The following is a 21075-nucleotide window of genomic DNA, read 5'->3' as shown; positions in this document are numbered from 1 at the left end:
ACCTCTTCAGACCACTATTCTTGATCTTTTGGGAATTGATTTTTTATTCGTTTTCCTAGTTGTAACTCTCACTACTTTAAGCCAATCATGTGTATTTGATATTCTTTCAACACACTTTTGATCTTTACAGATTGAGTCTTTGCTTGTGTCTGGTCTGTAACTCTCCATAAAACCTTCCCCTAAGTTTTCAGTCAGAAGTGATCTGAAATCAGAAGTGGTCTGAATTACTAAGATGATGTATGTGAACACTCTACACAGACTGGAAACCTCTATGAATGTACTAGGATTTATTATTTTATAGAGCGATTTCCCCATTTTATATTGCATTTATCATACCCACATTGTCTTACAACTGTTTGGGTATATTGTTGATTCTGTTTATAAACTTATATGTTCTGAAATGAAAGGTCCACGTTTTACTCATTCTTATATACCTCACAGACCTAATGCATTGTTCACAAGGCATATTCAGGCATTAAAGGAATGACAATACACATGTGGGGAAAAGGGAGATACAATCTTTTGTGTACAAAAGGGAGAGTAGAAGGCAAACTCTCTGGGTCAATTTTGTATTGATACCTGAATTTTTAGACAGATATGTTAAATAACCTAACACATATGCTCATCATATGGTATCTCAATTCCTATAACTAATTATTTTTAACATGAAATATGAATTTAAGCTATTTAATTCTATAATATAGGAATCACTGAACAAAATAAAGTTTAGTAATAAAAAATCCTGTTTGTAAATACAATAAGGCCTATAATGTTTAGTTGATCACTTGAACTCTTAAATTCTGACTGTCCTTCCATCCAATCCTAGAATATCTGCATACAGTCCAGTATGGGTGAGTTCTTGAAATGCAAAATCATTTTCATATTTATCGAATCAGACATAATTAATGAGGGGCTTTTGGGGGGTTTGTTTGAATAGACATTAAATGAATTTCAAAGTCAAACAGAATTACATCTTGGATGACCTATGAGAGGATCTAACAAAATATTTTTAACTACTATCTCTACAAAATACTCCAACATCCTTGAAATGTCAGCAGAGAGTAAATCATGCATTCACTCATTCACCAGACATGTATTGAGCCCTACTATGTGCCAGGCACTGGGAGTACAAAAGATGATCAACACAAAACCAACACAGTAAACTTCCTGCACACGGAGAGCTTATGTTGTAGCAGGAGTTGAGTCTTATCTCCTCTATGAAGCTGCTCCAAACCCCACAACCTTCCCTACTTGGTGAATTTTTAATGCATTTAAAACCAATGTTGTGACCAAGCAGGACCCTATGGGGCCTTCCTGGGACAGGACCCCCCCCACCCCCCCACTGGCAATGTCCTCTGCCTGCCTCTTGTTTCTAGAAAAGCTATAAGTTTCCCAGGCCTCCCCTGAGTCACAAAAGCCTGGCTCAAGAATGAATGATTGGGGTGGGGGGCGCGGTGGTGGTGTGATGAATTGGGAGATTGGGTTTGACATATATACACAAATAATGTATAAAATAGATAACTAATAAGAACTTGCTGTATAAAAAATAAATTAAATTAAATTAAAAGAAAAAAAAAAGAATGAATGATTGAAAGGATGTGACCATGCAGCAACAAAAACAGCAATTGAGCCAGGAGAACTGGTAAGAATTTAAACAGTGAATCAGTCATATGGCAGTCACAGACTCTTTAGTTCCTCCCTGAAATATATAGATAACAGTATCTGATGTACATTTCCTGAGTTGTTTTACAGATGTTAAAACCGTCATCAAATGGAAGTGGTTAACTACTTGATGACCATGAGCACACAGCCCCCAGACCTACTGGAGCCTGAGGATTGATAATGTTAACCCCTGTGACACCACCCTGTTACCTCACCACCAACCAATCAGAGAATTGTGCACGAGCTGATCACAAACCCTGCAACTCCCCTCCCTCATCTTGCCTTTAAAAATGCTTTCCTGAAACCCATTGGGGAATTCCGGTTTTTTGAGCATTAGCTGCCCCGACTCCTTGTCTGTTCCTTTACCACAACCCAGGGTCAGTAGATTGGCTTTATTGCATGTGGGCAAGCGGATCCAAGTTGGGTTCAGTAACAATGTCACACAATTAAACTTTATGAAACACCATCATTTGAGTGCCTTATTTCTCATACACATGCTCTTAAGTAAATGTTAAGCTTCTTTAGAGCAGAGAATATTTTGTACTTCATTTTTATGCTTCAGTCCCATGGTACTTTGTATGGTGCTAGGTTCTACAGTAGCTGCTTAATGAGTAGATGTTGATTGACTGATAAATACATGGAAAGAAACTTATTTTTGAACCTAGAGAAATTGTTGGTACAGTCAGTTCTTAATTATCTGCGTTGAGGGAGATAGTTGATGCAAAACAAAGACTAATATACAAGTCATTTCCATTTGGCTTTGGAATGCATTTCCATAATTAACTTTTCATTTGGGTCTATTGCTTGGCTAGAGAATACATTTCCAACAAAATAATAAAGTTGCCACGTTAATTTCCAACTGTGGTCAAAGCTGGAATGCTGTCTCACTATAGACAAAAGAGGGGAAAAAATATTGAAGAGGCCTATTGCATTTTTAGTCTGCACTACACTCATTTACTATGAAATGAGCTTGGATTGTTTGTTGCTATCTTCTCTCTATCACTTTTATCTCCCTGACTACATGCCTTCTTGAAAGCAGGAAACATACCTGCATCTTACTTTATAGGTGTCCTAACATTTAGAATATCACCTTTCATGGAGTATACAAGTATCTAAAAATTCTATTAGTTGCTTCTTTCTCTCTTATACCTAAGTGAAAAACGTAGGGATTTGTTTAATCCCAAACATCTGGATACTCCTAGAATAATGAAGTACAAGCCTCCTGCTTCTTCCATAGGCACTTACTACATGAATGTATCTTTTTTCTTTCAGTCTTAAAAAAAAAAAAAAAAAGAAAAGAAAACAACAACAACAAAAAAACAACTTAGATAAAATGAAGTTGGACAAAAGCAGACTGTGGTTGTTTACAAAGAATATTTTCCTTGGGGGAAATAATTTATCTCCCATTTGTGAGGTTTAGAGCAGAATGACCAATGACACCTTGTATGTGATTTCTTCATTTTACAAAGCATGTTCAAAGTCATTACTATACCAAGTCCTAATAAAAACATATGTGAGGTGGGCAAAGCAAGTTTTTTTTGTTTCAGTTTTACAAATGAGGAAACAGTGTCTTTCCTATATTTGCAAAGACCAAGGGTAACACTTAGGTCTATTGATACTCATCCACATGTCTTTTCATTCAAATGGATTAATAAAAATGCTTTGCATTTGTACAGAACATTAAAATTCAAAAGTACTTTTATATATATGGGGCAAATAAAGTGGACAGAGTACTTCTCAACAGTGTGCAAAATGAAATTGGATCTCTTTAGGTTTTGAGTCAGGACCATAATACAGAAATCTGGAGATGAGTAATCAAACAGTGTTGCCGTGCACAAAGTTGATAATGCCTTAGCTGATATAAAAAAGCCACTTACTAAATGTTTGCTTTTGATAAGGTAAAGAGGAGTTGGTACCTTCACCCCTTGGAACCATTTTCAACTCAGTTACTCATGACTTTTCTTACCCAGACAACATCAATTGGTGACTAGGTCATATTCTCCTTTTCACTAATGATCTTGGGAAAGCTTTTCTATAGTTTCTTTTTAAATTTTTCATTCATTTTCAATTCTCACCACTGGTGAGTGCCTTAGCTTTAAATGAGTAGATGAGATGTAATCCTCTCAAGTTGATTATAATTTTAAATGCTTGTCTTATGAGGTATGTGTGTATATGTATGTGTATGGATATATATATCCATCATTAAGATTCAAGTGAAAAATTTCAGTGTTATTTCTTTCCATTTCTAACTTCAGTAATGAATTTCTTTCTTTCTTTTCCATTCTTTTCAGTGTATTTCTTTTCCATTTCTAACTTCAGTAATGAATTGGGACAAGGTAGTAGGTAATTATCCTATTTTCCCTTTGCAACACAAAGGACAGTATCATTACATGTTTACTAAACATATTGACTTGCTTTCTTGAATTTTTTTGTTTTCACTTCCCATACCTCAAAGTTTAAAACCAGAAGGAAGGAACAGGGAACGTTCAATGAAAAGCTAAGTTTACTTGCTATAATTTTCAAAAGTTATATCTCAGAGAGCCTAACTAGAAATAACTGAACAGACATCTAATATAGAAAAAGACACTGATGTATTTACCTACATTTCTCAAATAATACCTGATTGAGATTTTGCTGCAAGAGTATATTTACTGACTAGTTATACTAACGTCACCATCATTGCCTATAAACTGTGTGTATTTAACACACTATGCGTGCCTTCAATAATTGAAAATAAAAGTTTTAGTAAATTTGAAATCAAAGCAAAAGGAAACAAACTCATATTCATTGCTACGATATCCAATTTAAGCTCTTGTGAATACCAAAATGGCTTTAAATCATATCTCTATCTATGTATAGATACATGTATATGCTACGTGTTTTCTAGTATACATGCATACACAAAACCATAACCACATTGGGTCATTTAGTTTTTCAAACTTCTTTTTTTTACATCATTTCTACTCAGTATGAATAAATCCCACAGAAAGGTTTTTAGTCTCTTAAAACTTAGCTTCTGGTAGGAATGAGAATTTGTAAGGTTGAGGGTATATTAACTCTTTCAGATGACTTATGTCCCATTTTATGTTCTGAAAAAGATGATTTCTCAGATGAGTCTCTAATGGCCTGGAAGCGTTTATGTACCCTTTAACCAAGCAGTATGTTCTTTTCTCACCATTAGCATCATGCATCAAATGTCCGTCAATTCCCTAAACAAAGTTTGAAAAATGGAGCTCATGGTAATTTCAGGCTGAAGTTCAAACAAGCAAGACTCTTCAAATAAAAAATTTTTGAACTGACTGATCTGAAAAAACATATGCTCCATTGAGACAGTTTCTTAGAATGCGATTTCTAAGAGCTAAAGAGATAATTCTTAATACCTGCATTTAAAATCAAAACGTATAAAGGAATAACAGTGGAAACATGTTATACCCCTTTCTTTTGTCAAACTGAAGTTATGCCAGGATCACAAGCTAATATTTTCTATTTACTTGCCAGAATGTTGTTTAACATTAATCATTACGCAATGACCTCTAACATATTAAATAAACATTTATTAAGACAACTTTCGGGCTTCCCTGGGGACGCAGTGGTTGAGAATCTGCCTGCCAATGCAGGGGACACGGGTTCGAGCCCTGGTCTGGGAAGATCCCACATGCCGTGGAGCAACTGCGCCCGTGAGCCACAATTACTGAGCCTGCGCGTCTGGAGCCTGTGCTCCACAACAAGAGAGGCCGCGATAGTGAGAGGCCAGCGCACTGCGATGAAGAGTGGCCCCCACTTGCCACAACTAGAGAAAGCCCTCGCACAGAAACGAAGACCCAACACAGCCATAAATAAATAAATAAATAAATAAATAAGTACATACATACATACATACATAAAATTAAAAAAAAAAAAAGGACAACTTTCTATAAAGCATTGTGCTAGGCTTGTTGTACTCAAAGATGAATAAGGATCTCTATCTCAAAAGATTTTATAACCCAGTGTTCAAAACACACATGCACATAAGCAGAGTACAGGCAAGTCAGCCAGTACAATAATCAAAATATTAAAATGTTATGAGAACACAGGGGACAAGGAAATTAATTTTGATTGCTATGATTAAGGAAGACTTTGTGGAAGATATGAGCAGCTAATTTTTAAATTAGTTTACAAACCTTTCAAAAAGAAATTTTTTTTCTTCTGAAGCAACCCATAATTTCACAGTGAACAACTGTGGAATTCATCTCAGATTTACAAAGCTTTCTGACCCTAGAGGCAGCACGACACCATGGTTACAAGCACAAGGCTTGGAGTCTGAAGGACCAAGACTTACTTGAATCCTGGCCCTCATTAACCAGACTTGTAACATACATGATCTCACACACGTGTTTGAACCTTTGAACCTCTATAGCCTCAATTCTCACATATTTGAAATGGGGTTAATCATAGTACTTCCCCTATAGTATTGCATTGGAGATCACTTGAGATTATACAGACACCTATATATTCTTAGCACTGTGACGGGCACATGACATTCACTAAACAGTTGCTATTATTACTATTTTATTATCATTTTTATTTTTATTATTATAGATGATCATACCTTCTATTGCAAATCAATGCACAAATAATGGAAGTTAAAAAAAAATAAAACTTGCTTTCACTGCAGAGGGCCTGGGTTCAATCCCTGGTCGGGGAACTAAGATCCTACAAAGCATGCACAGCGGCCAAAAAAAAAAACTTCCAATACCATTCTGAAGAGTGTATATTTCAAAGAATGCTAACAATCTTCCTTTTTTAAAAAAGCAATATTTTTCCCCCATGTGATTTTCTAAAACAATTTGCTTTTCAATGTATGCATTTTCTCTATTACTGCTCCCATGCTCACTGTCTCTTTTCTTCCTTCCTTCCTTCCCTTTTCCTTTCCATTCCTTTCCTTTCCTTCTTTCTCCTCCCTCCCTCCCTTCCTTCCTTCCTCCCTCCCTTCCTTCCTTCAATCCCGGACCCTCTCTCCCTGAGCAGTCTCATTTAAAAATGTTTTGCTTTGAACTTCCTAATTTTCTGAGTTTGAGACCAGCAGGCAATTAAAGGTAATGAGAGGGAGTCCAAGCCACTAAACTTCCCTCCAGTCGAACCTAAACCTCTCGATTTTTCAGGAGCTAGAAAACAGCCTGGATTAGTACATTCATACCAGAGAGAAAAAAAACCCAAAAAACAAAAAACCTTGCTCTTGAGGTTTCTGTTTTGTTTTTGTTCTGTCTCTTTTTTATATGGCATGTTCTCAAAGGTGATTAATATTACTGAGGTTGAACACTAACCCTGTGAGTTTTTCGTCTTTTCAAAAATTATTCACTTAATAAAGAACAGTGGGAGAAAAATCAACGTAATTGCAGTGCAGTAGAGACCCCGAATCTGTTCTGAATTGTCTGGTCAGGGCAATGTGCTTCCTCCGGAACTTGATTTTTAACCACTTCAAATGACTCTCCCTCCCACTATGAGAAACTCCCAGGTGTTGACAGTTAGCTACAGGGTGTTAATGTCATTAACTTTCTGTCAGCTCCTTTTGTCAATGTGTTAATGGTGCCCCTGATGCGCAGTCCTCCCTGCCCTCCAGTTGGTGAAATGATTTAGCTAGCAGTCAATCAAAAAGCTAAGCTGATTTGGGGCAACAGACAGCTCTGCCATTGACAAAATCTATGTAAGTAAATGTAAGAAATTTGTCAACAGGATATAAGCAGTAAGGTCAACACTGTGGATAACGTGTTTTTTAGACAGTTTAAGATGTTAAGAATGGACCACAACGCATATTCTAAAGTCTAAGAAGCCCTCTTTTAAGAATGGTTTTTCCCGTTGGAAAAAGCAAGGAGCAGTAAGTAAAAGTGATGCTTAGATTTAAAAGAAAGAAAGAAAAACTGTTTCATAGTCACATGATTGGTCAAAAGACAAAAGCTGAAAAAATCAGAATCCACATATAATGTCAAGTCCATGAGAACAAGCCTCAGGGAATTCCCTGGTGGTCCAGTGGTTAGGACTCCTCATTTTTCACTGCCTAGGACCCAGGTTCAATTCCTGGTCAAGGAACTAGGATCCCACAAGCCACGTGGTGTGGCCAAAACAAAACAAAACAAAAAACAAGAATGAGCCTCAGGATTGGCAGGCAGACCACTCACAGTGCTACCTCTCACCCCTCCTTAGCACGGGTTATTTTTCAAAACTTTGAAACCGGATGTGGTTCTGAACCTCACCCTACCAATTTTTGCAATAGGTGCCAAACACAGACAGAGACTACAGAATTCCTGGTAACCTTAAAAGATAAAAAGAGATGACCCCTCGAAATTAATGAATTTAAAACAATGGGGCTATGACAAATAACTTTATGGGTTGTTATCCTGAGACAATTTGAGCTCACTACAATGACAAAGGGACAACTGTGATCAATTTCATCACCAGATATGGAAAATACTCTTCATTTAATGAATAGGACCATTTTTTTAAAAGCTTAAGTATGTAAAATTAGGCAGTGTCTGATACATAGTAAATATTCAATTAATGAGTGAATATTATCATTTTTATAACTTACCAAAAAAGGAATATAGGTTCTATTTGAATTCACTGTACAAACAATTGAACTTAAAACTTCTCCAATATTATTATGATGAGCATACGGGCATGAAGAATTTTGCTTTTTAAAAAAATCAGAATAATAGCAAATTCCCACACATGGTATCCAGATTTTTGAACCATGTGTGTTTCAATACATATGGTGCTACTGTATCCATTATAGACCATCCCCTTTCATCCTAGAACCTCTCTACTATGATTTATGAGAGAAATTTCTCCATTTCTCCCTGTTTTGTAGTCTTACAAAATTAATCTTGCTTATTTTACTCTTTCCATTTTTTTTTTTTTTTTGAGTTGGAACAAGCAACCAATTTGGGGTAGAGAAAGGGAAGCAGAGGTGACAAGCTTCATTCAAAAGCCACTGACTCTTGCTTAGGAGGCAGGAAGTAGCCTGGGCCACTCCATTCATAGGAGAGGTATCATTCTCTTTTTTTTGGTTAATTTTTTTGACATTTACTTTTAAAAGGTGTGGATTATCTTTTCTAAAACTGACTACACTTTACATGCTCTGAAAAGGTGATTCAATGTGACTCAAGTTCCTGTGAAGATTTATATGAAGAAAAGTTTTATAACTACAAGCACAGCCTACTACTCTTTCAACAATATCCCCTTTGATGTGTTAAGTCAAAGTAGGATCTTGGACCAGATGATCTCCATTGTCTCTATAGCTATAATATTCTGTGATTCAATATACACCTACTGAGCGCCTTCATGTTGCTAGGTGCTGTGCATTGGGATGGGCATATAGAAATTAACACACTAGACCTGATCTTGGCCACTGGGCCAGCAAGACAGAGAAGCAGGTAAATGCCAGACTGTCAGCAACTTGTGGTCAAATTTTCTATCTCGTGCACTGTTGTATTTCCATGGCCTGTCAATGCCGAGCATATTATGAGTTCAATCAATACTGTGAAAGAGTAAGGGTGAACACAGGATGCTATGGGACTTAGCCCAACCTGGAGATTTGGTGAAGATTCAACCTGCATATTCACTTGCCCTTGGCCATCATGCCACTGCTGCTAACTATAGCACCGATGCCCTTCTGAAAGCCCAGAGGAGTGGCGCTGCTATTCAGTTTTTGAACTCACAGTCCTTATAGAGAGATTACTGTTTAAGTAGGTAAGGTTACTTTCAAGGGGAAACTACCCCCATACTTGTGCCCATAGTTATTCAATTTAAAAGGCCAGTGCCTGAAGCAAAAGAATTTATTGGCAGGGGACAGAAACATTGGAAAGATCATCCAGTACAAAGAATCCTATACTAGAAATAGGATCAGGGCTCTAATTTTAAAACAGAATCAAGTATCCCACAAGAAAATATCCCTCTCTTTTGGAATTGCCGGAAGAGTAGAAAAAATATTAAGAAGGCACCAGAATTCATATAACATATATACATATGATGATTAAACATTTTGTTTGCCATTTTCTAGAAGATACAATCTCTCAGTGGGTGTCCAAAGAGTCTTCCGAAGCAAGAATAATTTGAGCTACAGTTCTATCATTGTAATTTATTAATTTGGAGTTTTTAGCCAACTCAACACAATAGTCTAACTTTTTCTCTAAAATAAATTGCTGTGTATTTTATTTTGCTTTTTTAAATATGATACACAAAGTAACAGCCCCATACATTTTAATACAGTTTTCAATCCCCTTGTGGACAAACAGTCACACTTTAGTGTCACTTAAATGAAGAATAACCATTCATCTGTAACTTACAGATACAGAAGGCTCTGGATTTTCATTTTAAAGTGCTTAATTACCTGCATAAAGAGAGAAATAAAATAGAGTCCAGGCCAAGTTCATGAGGGTTTGAAATTACTTTTCTTTTTCTAAATGAGCAACAAAGACCCCTCAATGTTGTATGCTGTCGTGTGGCCACAAGCCAACTGTAGAAGAAAATGTTAAAAAGAACAAGGGAATCAGGAATTAAATTCAAATATGTGAGGCAAGAATCAAAATCAAAAGTTGAAAAATGTAGGTGGTGCTTCCAGCCACAGGACAATATAACAAATTTGAAAGAAAAATCTAATCAGCAACAAAGTTAAATATTCACATTAAATATCCTGATGTGGACAGTTATGTAATCCAAGGTTATTTTTGAGGATTTCCTGCCTCCAGTCACCCACAAACTTATGTTCCCAATATTCCGATTTATATAACTACTCACCATCACTAAAGGACCACACAAAATACAGTATTAATTCATGAACCAAAAGAGTGAAAATTAAAAAAAAATTTTTTTTCACATAAACCTAAATTGCCATTCTCAAGTAATTCAAGTTCAGGACCATAACTTCCAAGTTGGGCAGGAAAGAAAGCATATCAGAGAAGAAAAAGGCAATAGATTTAACCTTGAAACAAGGTGACTGCCATATAGTTGTTGAAGGAATTTACTTATTATCAGATAAAGAATTTACAGTATTTATTCCCTCTTGAGATATAAAATGGTGAATAAGTCTGCAGTTCAAGATATTTATTTAAACCCAGAAGAGTAGGATATGGCTTTAACTTTTGAAAACCAAAATAGAAAAAAAAAAAAAAAATCAGCTCTAATGTAGTTTATCTTTAGACACCAGATTTAACATTAAACAATTCAAGCTAAATATCATTTCTCAAGTTTTCCTTTCATATATTTCTGTAATTTTTATGAATATACTATATGTAAAATAGGGATTTAAAAACATTTAGGTAGCAGGCAATGCCTAACGTTATACAGATAGCTATTACAATTTACTTAAGTACATAATCTACTGATCAATTAATCTATCCGTCCATGCATGCATCCATTTTATTCTTCATAACCTTTCAGTCTACTGATACCAGTTATCCTCTGATTGCCCTTGAAAATGCACATATCGCCTCAGAAAATACCTGCACACACACACACAAAGAAAAAAAGAAAAAAAACCTCTGAGCAAAAAAATTCTTCTGTTGGTCATTTCCTTTAAACAATAAGGAGACTCTTTGTTTTGTTTTAGGTCACATCAAGCCTCAAAAGACTTACCTTGCATATCTTGTAGGCCTTCAAATGAAATTCGTCTTTGAGAAATGGCATTTTTTCTTATATAATTGTTCCCTTGCCTACTCTACGATTCAAAACGTCATGAACTAAAATTTATGCTGGTAATATAAAAACAGCCTATATACAAATTCATCCAAACTGTGAAGAGAATGGTAAGTTTAGAACTAACCACAAGGTAAATAGGTATATGGACAGACAGACAGACAGACACACACACAGAAACTAACAAATAAACAAAGTGCTTAAATAAATAAAGGATATCGTCAGCTTTTCCACAAACTTATCACGTTGATTTTCTATTTTGGGGAATTGCTTGATGTCACGTTCCAGGTGAACAATGTGTTGTTCCATTGCTGCAAGGTTGCTCTTGAGAATTTGAGCTGAAACTAAAGAACAACGTGCAAAGTGTTTAGAACATTTCTTTTACAACTAAAAGAAAACAGTATCAGTTCAAGTATTTTTTTAATGTGGAGAATAGTTTCATGAAATCAACTCACATTTTTCTGAATTACTACTCATAAAAATTCTACTCTCCATGAAATAAGTGAAAATGTGTAATATAATATACCAAATCATCATGTTTAATATGGCAACGTCATCATTTTATTCAGCCATTGGCTCAAATGAATCCATTTCTATTTAAATTTATTGATGGAATTCCTAATATTTCATTCTTTAAAATCTAATTTGAAGATTAAAGAGAAACTAAGGTTCAAAGAGATCCTATCTTATTAACGCATGTTCTTGGCTATATAAATGATTTAAAGTTAAATTACATAAAAGGATCAAATATTTTTCTCTTGTTGAAAGATCTTGATTTTTATAAACCAATATCTATGGTAAAAGTTCCTGACTTTAGTACTTTTCATACTCATAGAGAAATGATAAATAACTGTTCATACAGAGAATTTAGAGCAAACCAGAGCGAACATGTGTGTGCATACACACCCACAAAGCTTCAGTGAGCCCTCAAACACTATCGTTAGTTGCTTTAATTACCCCTAACATTCTCCGCACTTTTCTTTTTCTCTCCTCATTGACAACCAATAATTTTAAGTATTGTATTCAAACTACTCTTAAATACGTGCACACTTTCCAGATCTCTCACGATGCTTTCTTTTCACAGAGGTACTTTTTTTTTAAGCTTACACTATTTTATAGATACTCTATTACTTTATGACTGCCAATTATGTATGAGGACACTTCTATCAATATCAATGGCATTTGGCAGAGTTCTAGTTGAAAAGGCAAGGTAACTATTAGAATTTGATAGGTAGCCCGTGACATTGATTTTTAAATCCAGGTCTCTGAAACACAGTTCTTTTCATTAAAGGACCATGAAACAGAAATAGAATAATATTACAATTCTTTTTTTTTAAAGTAAATTTCAGTCTCATTCAGAGGCATATCAGAATTACAATGAAAAATTCAAGAGACTGACAAAAATCAACCCCCTGGCAAATTTCAGCCGAAGTCTTCTGATACAAATTCATCACGCTGACACGTACACCTTTATAACTCAATGAGGAGAAATTGCTTAAATGTACCTGGAAGTTCAAGAGACTGAAAATCAAACACCAACACTAAAGACAAATTATTTTTTTTTCCTATTACTCTGTCAGTTCAAATAGCTATGTCCAATTTAGTTCCATTTGTTTAGATCTGACAAGCTTGGAAATTATTCTTTATTGGAGAAGTCGAAGAGAGTTTTGTCCTGCCAAAAATGTGCTAATGGCTCAGCAATCATTGCTTGCTTTATTTAAAGGATGAGTTTGCTGTGGAGGTAACCATTCTCTCTGACTTTAAAGCTGAACTTTTTCACTTGGGTTTTTCCAGGAGATTCTTGCTAATTATTCAAAGGGTTTCTCCTTTCCCACTTGCTTGACTGAAAAACTGAAGATATGAAGTTGACAAGTTGTTTATGTCATATAGGCTACACAGAAGAAATAAACTCATGGCAACTTTCTGCAATAAACAAAATGTGCCCATAGGCAAGGTTTAAGTCACAATAGTAATCCTCCTGCTAAAAGCAATAGTAATTCCAGTAGTAAAAAAGGGGGTGATCATGAAGATTCTTCTGATTGTTCAACAGAGTAACAGCCTAATCAAGTTGCTATGCACACAAAAGTCTAGATAACTCAAATAACGAGACATTCTTTTTAATCCACTAAAATTGCTTTTACCCTAAAGTTGAATTTTGAATAAAACAATGTTTTCTAGACATCTATCCTCCTCAATTTCACCTGTCAAATCCTTAGTCCTCGGTAAATCCCTCTAGAGCTCTAGCCCAAATTCTCTACCATTTATAGACACTTCTATTTGTTTAAGTGATCTTCCACATACCACCTTCTGCTGCAAGTGAGAATTTTTTTTCGTTTTTTGTATATAGAGTCTCTGCTGTAAAACCTCACGCTACTTAATGGTAAGATCCCTACCTAGTACTTGGCTTTTCCCTCAGTACTTATCACACATGATACTCAATAAATGTTTGTTGAATGAATATGTATATTTCAAGAAATTTTGATTCAGATTTAAATGTTTGCCCACTGCTGCAAGTGGATGTGCATGTAGAAGTTAGATACAGCTGAAGTGATTGGAAGTTAGCATATCAATTATTATGTGAGTATGAAAAGGAAGCAGGAAGTTGAAGGAGATGCTTAAACAAAGGGGAAAGTGAGAAACAGAGATAAGGAAGAGAAGTAAGGGACACCTTTTCTTTTTTTCAGCTTCTCTATTCTCCCTCTCTAATAATTTATTAACATTATGAATGAACGAAAGAAAATAAAGTACTGGAGATGTAAGAATCCAAGGATGTTAGCCCACATGCAAACTTATGGCTGCATTAAAAGTGCCCTGCACTTTGTTTAACACTTTGTTGTCACCATTTTGAAAGTCTTAGTAATTTTTTAAATGGGGCTCTGCAATTTCATTTTGTGCTAGGTCCCCCTAAACATGTAGTCAGTCCTGGTCTCCATGTAAGACAAATAAAGTAACTCCAACTTGGAAGAGTTGGTTAAAGGGGCTGGGAATTTCACCTGCTGGCTCCTTCTCATTTCTTATTCTCTCATTGGTGGAATTCTATTTCAAGGGGTGTTAATCTACGGTGTTGCATAAACTAGACCCACAACAGGGGTTTCACTCTATCCCTAAGTGGCTTACTTCGTTTTTGACAGTTGATATAATTAGAAAAATTTTATTTGCTTATAATCGAAACCAGCCTACCTGAACTCTTCTTACCCATTAGTCCTCATTTTGCCTTAAATCAACACTGCTCAAGTCTACTCCCTATTTTACAGGAAAGGTGTCACTTGCATCTTCCTAATCTGCCCAGCTTACAAACACCCGGTTCCTTCAACTAGTCCTCCTAAGGTATAAGGGTTAGTCATTACTTATGCTCCTAAGTAATAACTAACACTTACTGAGTACTTACTATGTGCTAGATATTATTTTAAGTAGTTTTATGTATTAACTTATTTAACTCTCACAAAAACTCTATGAGGTATATACTACTCTCAAGAAGGGGTATAGTATGAGCTAAATGATGTCTTGTCAGGAAATTGTAAATGTAAAGCAGTGTCTCTAGTTCTGGAAGGCCAACAACTTGAAATAAAATCTGGGAAAGGGGGTGGAGGGATGGATAAATTAGAAGGTTGGGATTAACATATACACACTACTATATATAAAATAGATCACCAACAAAGACCTACTGTATAGCACAGGGAACTATACTCAGTATCTTGTAATAACCTATAAGGGAAAAGAACCTGAAAAAGTATATATATATATATATATATATATATATATATATATATATATATATATATATGTGTCTGTGTGTGTGTGTGTGTAACTGAATCGCTGTGCTCTACACCTGAAACTAACACGATATTGTAAATCAACTATACTTCAATTAAAAAAATTTTTTTTAAATCTGTACCCATTGGCACAAGGGTATGTCACCTATACTTGGGGACAGGAGTCAGGGTCGACCTAGATTCTAACCTCTACCATATCCACTAATAGTTGGGTTACTTTGAGCCAGTCGCTTAGCCTCTCTGGGTCTTCATTTCCCAATTTGCAAAATAAAGATAATAATACCTTCCTTAAATGGTAGCCATTCAAGTTAAATAATTTGATTAATATAAAGTTTCTATCGTTATAACAAGTACATAATAGGTAATCTATAAATATTCGTTTCATATTCTACTATCCTTCCCACTATATTCTACCTTCCAACAGACAAATTCCTACTGTAAACGTGCCACCGAAAACTAAACAACAATTTAGATGTAATCTGAACAAAAAAAGCAGTCATTCCCTACCTGCTACCTCACTGCGGCCTGATTTAATATCGGTCTTCTTTCTAATCAAGGGAACTAAACTTAGATTGGGTTCTCTGTTTGTAGGTTTTACAGGGTACATGGAACTTAACGCCTGGGAGGCAGTGACAGTTATACTAATGAACAGCCAATTTGTTAGAGATACTAGCAAGTTCCAAATTTAAAGAATATTTCTGGAAATTAAAATCTGCGCAGTAGTATTTCTCTGGAGACATTTACAAGTTAGTTACTTTGCTTCTCTAGACATGTCTAAATCATAAGAGATTTTTTGTAAGTGTTATAAAGAATTAACATGTGTTTACCTGCCTGATTATTTGCCTTGAATACACTTGTTTCAATCTTAAGAGTTAGGAGACAATTTGATTATGTAACTAGTTAGATCCTAGCCTACATTTCTTCTAATATGTCTTCAGGGTGTGTGTGTGCGTGCGTGCGTGCGTGTGTGTGTGTGTGTGTGAAAGAGGGAGAGAAAGAAAGACAGAAATATATATATATAATATATATATTATATATATATATTATATATATATATTTTTTTTTTTTTTACTGGAGGTGGTAGGCAGATGTAGGGCAGCTGGATTTCTAAGAACATTTAAATCCCAGAGTGGGTTAGAAATGCTTGTCTACTGCATAGCCCCCACCTCAGGGTTTATTTTTGTGCCTGTCATTATATTAGTTCACTAATATAAATTAAGGAGTCTTTAGTGATAGGGCAAACATTTTCTATCTGAGTGAATTTCCACTACAAGCATTTTCAATGACTGATTAGTCAGTCTGGTGGCACTTTAACTTTTTTCACTAATTTCATTTTTTACATCTGCTACTGAATTACTGAATCTGAATTATAACACTAAAAAATTAAATTATAGCTATCAGGTTCTTTATTATAGCTTTCTTCCTTATACTCCATAAATAACCTTTTAAGCTCAGTACACTCTCTCGAGTTATACGTAGGGAGAAACCTTCCCCACGAATCTTATTTATCTGCTTACTTCAGTTGAAAAATATACATATAGTACTTCTTTGCTGGCTTCAAGCAAATATATGAGAGAATATATTGTCATTCAAAACATTTGAAATGACAGACTTGCTCCAATTCATAATTTGAAGAAAAGTAAAGTGTAAGAAAAATATTTTAAGTGAGATTTTTATATGGAAAGACTCTTCAATGACATAGTACCTAAGAGAACTGATATGCATTTAAGGAAAAAAAAAAAAAAATCACAGTACTCTGGTGACATTCTCTAGACCATGTGCAGAATGTGTAATTTTATGTAAATATAAAAGCTTTTCCAGCAACTTGAGGAATTTTTTTCTCTGAATTAAATATTTCTATTAATTTTACCCATTGACAAAGTAACCCAGCACTTCTTAACATCTTTGCTCTAAGAAAGGCCAGGTAACAATTTACTCTTGCAAGTCTGTATGTGAATAGGCCCCAACCTGATTATAAGCACCCTGTAATTTTCTTTAACTAAATATATTTAGTTGAAGAATTACTATCAGCCGAGTGGCATAACATTAAAGTGACTCATCCAGAAAGCACATGTAAAAAAGAAAAGGACATTACAAGCAGCCCAAACAATAGGCACAGTTGTATTCTTTCTCAAGTACATTTATAAGTTAATCGTTTCATTTCATATGAATGCTATACATGGAAATGAAGCAAATATGTTTATACAATAAAAATAGCAAAGGCTCATCCAGCACTGTGGGCTTCTCAGGCCTTTAAAGAAAATAAGTGATAAATGGCACCCAAATAAGAAATTCCTCTAATTAAAAAAAAAATCTGTTAGAGAATGACTCATTCTTAGGAGAAAAAAAAATTGTTAAAAAGTCACCTTAACAGAAAACACAACTTAACTAGAGTCCTTACTAAATGAAATTTAAAAACGTATGTCCTCAATGTGTGCTCACAAGAGCCATCCATCACTTGCCCCTGGAACATGTGCCTTTGGGTATAAGGTGCAGTTTTTCTCAATTGGATCCATAATACGGCCTGAACTGATGCTGAGAGCAGAGGAACATCCATAACAAAACACGAAAACTACTCTATAAACAATATACATGTTTAACTCGAAAAACTTCACTAAGTATATTTCACTGTCTGGGTTCATACATTTGTACGAGATCTCAGCCTGTAAACCTCAGTCTGAATGCATTTTTTTAAAAGAAAAAAGTGGAGACTTCTAACAAAAAGAAAAGACAAAACAAACAAACAACCTTGCTAATAACTATGGAAGTTACGGTGAAAGGATAGCCGGGGTAAAGGAGGAGAGAAGAAAAGTTTAAAACCCTCTGAATCATGATTTGCCACCCAAAATTCTGTAGCCTGACTACCGACCCACTAGCACTGGACAGCCAAGCTGCCAGTGAATCATCGAGTTCTTTCACCTGCTGTCTCTTCTCCAACTGTTACTCTGCCTGCAGCAAATAGTATGTGTGAATTTTTAAATCAAAGACTAAAAAACAAACTAAAATCTCTTACTCTTGTTGACAGTCTTAGCTCAAGGCCAGGACTGGGAAGTACAGGTGCAAGCCGAAGCTTCTATAAAGCAATGCTAGATGTAGTCTTGTTGGAATAGTTTGTTCTCATTATGAAGAATCTTTTTTAAAGCTCATTTGTTTTTCTTATAGTAAAAGATCTCTCACTCACCCTCATCTCAAACTGGAATAATTTTAATGGGTCAAGTCATGTCTTTATTGAGTTGAGGCTGGGCTATACTGACTTGTCCTCCCTTGGAGATTTTATGTAAGTGGCTGGAATGGTATTCTCCTTAGCAAAAAAGCTTGCCAGAACCTTCAGATATTGATAAATCCTTTATGGCAATCCTATATAAAAGTCTTCACTTGTCAAGTCTATGTAATGCATTCTTCTTTTGCTTGTAATCAGAACACAAGTGGTAAAAAGGACCCTTATGAAAGGAGGCTACTTAATATTACCTATAACAGGAGGCCTTAAAACTAAATTAGTGAAATTATGGAAAAATATGTAAAATGTAGACTTGTTGACTAAAGACTAGAAAGGAAAACAATCTTACAAAATCTGAAATTACATCTTTGTAAAATTTGGAATTTTGAGTCTATGTTTATGTATGCATTTAGTTTTGAGCTATAATAATTACTGAAAAAAAATCACAAAGAAAAAACATGTGAAAAACAACTATATTCAATGTTGCCAAAGTTCTGATAAACCAGCTGTGAGAAATGAGCACTGTTTTTTTTTTTTTTTTTTCACGTCAAAACAACTACCGGCTTCTCGAAAAGGCATTCACAAATGTTCTCATCTGAGGAACCATTTAATGGCAACTTTACTAACCCCCTTACTCCTGGTATATTATATCCTTAATAAGGTACGAAAAGATTATATTGATTGATAAACCATTTGAATACTTTCTTCCATGTGTTATTTGGCAAGAATTAAATACATGTAGGTAGTGTCATCATAAAGCTATAATGTGGGACTTCCCTGGTGGTCCAGTGGGTACGACTCCATGCTCCCAATGCAGGGGGCCTGGGTTCGATCCCTGGTCGGGGAACTAGATCTCACATGCATACCGCAACTAAGAAGTCCGCATTCTGGGCTTCCCTGGTGGCGCAGTGGTTAAGAATCCGCCTGCCAATGCAGGGGACACGGGTTCGAGCCCTGGGCCGGGAAGATCCCACATGCCGTGGAGCAACTAAGCCCATGCACTGCAACTACTGAGCCTGTGCTCTAGAGCCCACAAGCCACAACTACTGAGCCCACTCGCCACAGCTACTGAAGCCTGCACGCCTAGAGCCCGTGCTCTGCAACAAGAGAAGCCACTGCAATGAGAAGCCCGCACACCACAACAAAGAGTAGCCCCCGCTTACCGCAACTAGAGAAAGCCTGTGCGCAGCAACGAAGACCCAATGCAGCCAAAAATAAATAAATAAAAATAGATTAAAAAAATAAAGCTATAATGCTATATTAAAAGACTGTTAGCCTTCTTGAGTGTAATTTTTGTGACTATGGCCAAATTATCCAAGAAATGTATTTCTGAACTCATCAGGGAAATCACTGGGACTGTACGATTTGGCAAAGTTATTCTTCCACTTGCCTGGGTTCTCCCGGAACAAGTCTAATGAGTGAAGCCCACAGATATGTACTTATACAAAGCCATTGACTTTCACCCAAACTGAATGCAGGTTGTCATGAGGTCAGTGTCAGTGCTGAGGTCATAATGCTGGAGTCATCAGAGTCCCTTCCACATTAGTGCTGCTCGAATTGGCAGTTCTGCTTGGTAGTAGAGCTACAGGTCAGATAAAAGAGGCTTGGGAAGGGTATAGTAAGGTTTGAGTTACGCTTTCCTTCTTCATTAACTGACTGTGGATACTAATAGGATTACTATATGCCCCCAGATAAGAGATTGGCAATGCAAACTAAACAAATTAGAGGATATAACTGTAATGATTTTCTAAGTTCCTCACCACTGAAATCAGTCCATAAATAAAGTGGGGCTTTATTTGGGTGTTATCATCTCATAAATCTACTATAGCTTAAGTGTTTTTGCCTAATAACCTAACAATGGATTAAAAGAGGAAATGAGGTTTGAGGGGTAGGTGGGGCCTTTTAGCCCATGATAAGGACTTCAGGTTTCACCCTAAGAGTAATGGGAATGCACTGAAGGGCTTTAAGCAGGGGAGGCTGATGAAAATTACACTTTAAAAAAGATTAAACTCTGGCAGCTATGTGGAAAATGGAGGGAGGGGGTCAAGAATAGAAAAGGGGAGAAGAGTTAAGAAACAATGATTATGGTCTAGACAGGAGGTGATGGTGGCTTGGATTAGGGTGACCAAAGATGGTTGTGGTATGTAATTTAGACACAGAGCTGACTGGGCTTGGGGTGAATAAAATGTGAGCGGTAAGGAAGAAGGGATTGTTAAGAATGATTCCTGGGTTTCTGGCACGAACAAAGGAAACGGAGACATCAGGAGGGAGATTTGGGGGGAATATTCATGGGTTTATTTAGCTTTGGACCAACCAAGTTTCAATTGTATGAAGCATCCAAGTTGAGATTGCAAATAGGAGGTTGGATATATAGACCTGGAGGTCAGAAGAGAGGTCTGAGCTGGATACAGGAAATAGGGAGGCATTTGTATACAGATCCAACTTCAGTTACATTGTTTCATTATATAATTTAGTACAGTTAGTTTTGTGGCTATATAAGTCTAGGTAATAATTCCTCATCCTTGACTCATTCCAAGTACAAACATTTCTAGATGTTGGGTAAGGTCATTTTCCTCTAGGCTATGCTTGTAATTTATTCCTATTTTCCCTCTTTCCTCTACTTTGCTGTGAGTTACTCTGAACTTTCATAGGTACCACGGATATTCCTATTGTCTTCCCCACCCTAAAGTCTTGCTGTTATACTTCTCTTGAAACAAATGTTGCTAATAACAACCACACAGCTAATTGCATTTG

The 21075-nt window shown here is 35.9% G+C and overlaps 1 protein-coding gene across 4 annotated transcripts in view; it reads right to left on the bottom strand.

Annotated features, from left to right (window-relative positions):
* Positions 1 to 21075, bottom strand: part of DIAPH2 (diaphanous related formin 2) — an 857286-nt gene that overhangs the window by 290452 nt on the left and 545759 nt on the right. For all 4 annotated transcript variants that reach the window (XM_059909954.1, XM_059909955.1, XM_059909956.1 and 1 more), the window contains one exon: positions 11551 to 11675. In XM_059909954.1, the coding sequence (XP_059765937.1) occupies positions 11551 to 11675 (125 nt within the window). The remainder of the gene's footprint in view (positions 1 to 11550; positions 11676 to 21075) is intronic.

The sequence above is a fragment of the Balaenoptera ricei genome, chromosome X, assembly GCF_028023285.1.
Source record: "Balaenoptera ricei isolate mBalRic1 chromosome X, mBalRic1.hap2, whole genome shotgun sequence".
In the NCBI taxonomy this organism is placed as follows: Eukaryota; Metazoa; Chordata; class Mammalia; order Artiodactyla; family Balaenopteridae; genus Balaenoptera; species Balaenoptera ricei.
The sequence above is the reverse complement of the archived record's forward strand: the minus strand, read 5'-3'. Positions and strand labels throughout refer to the sequence as shown.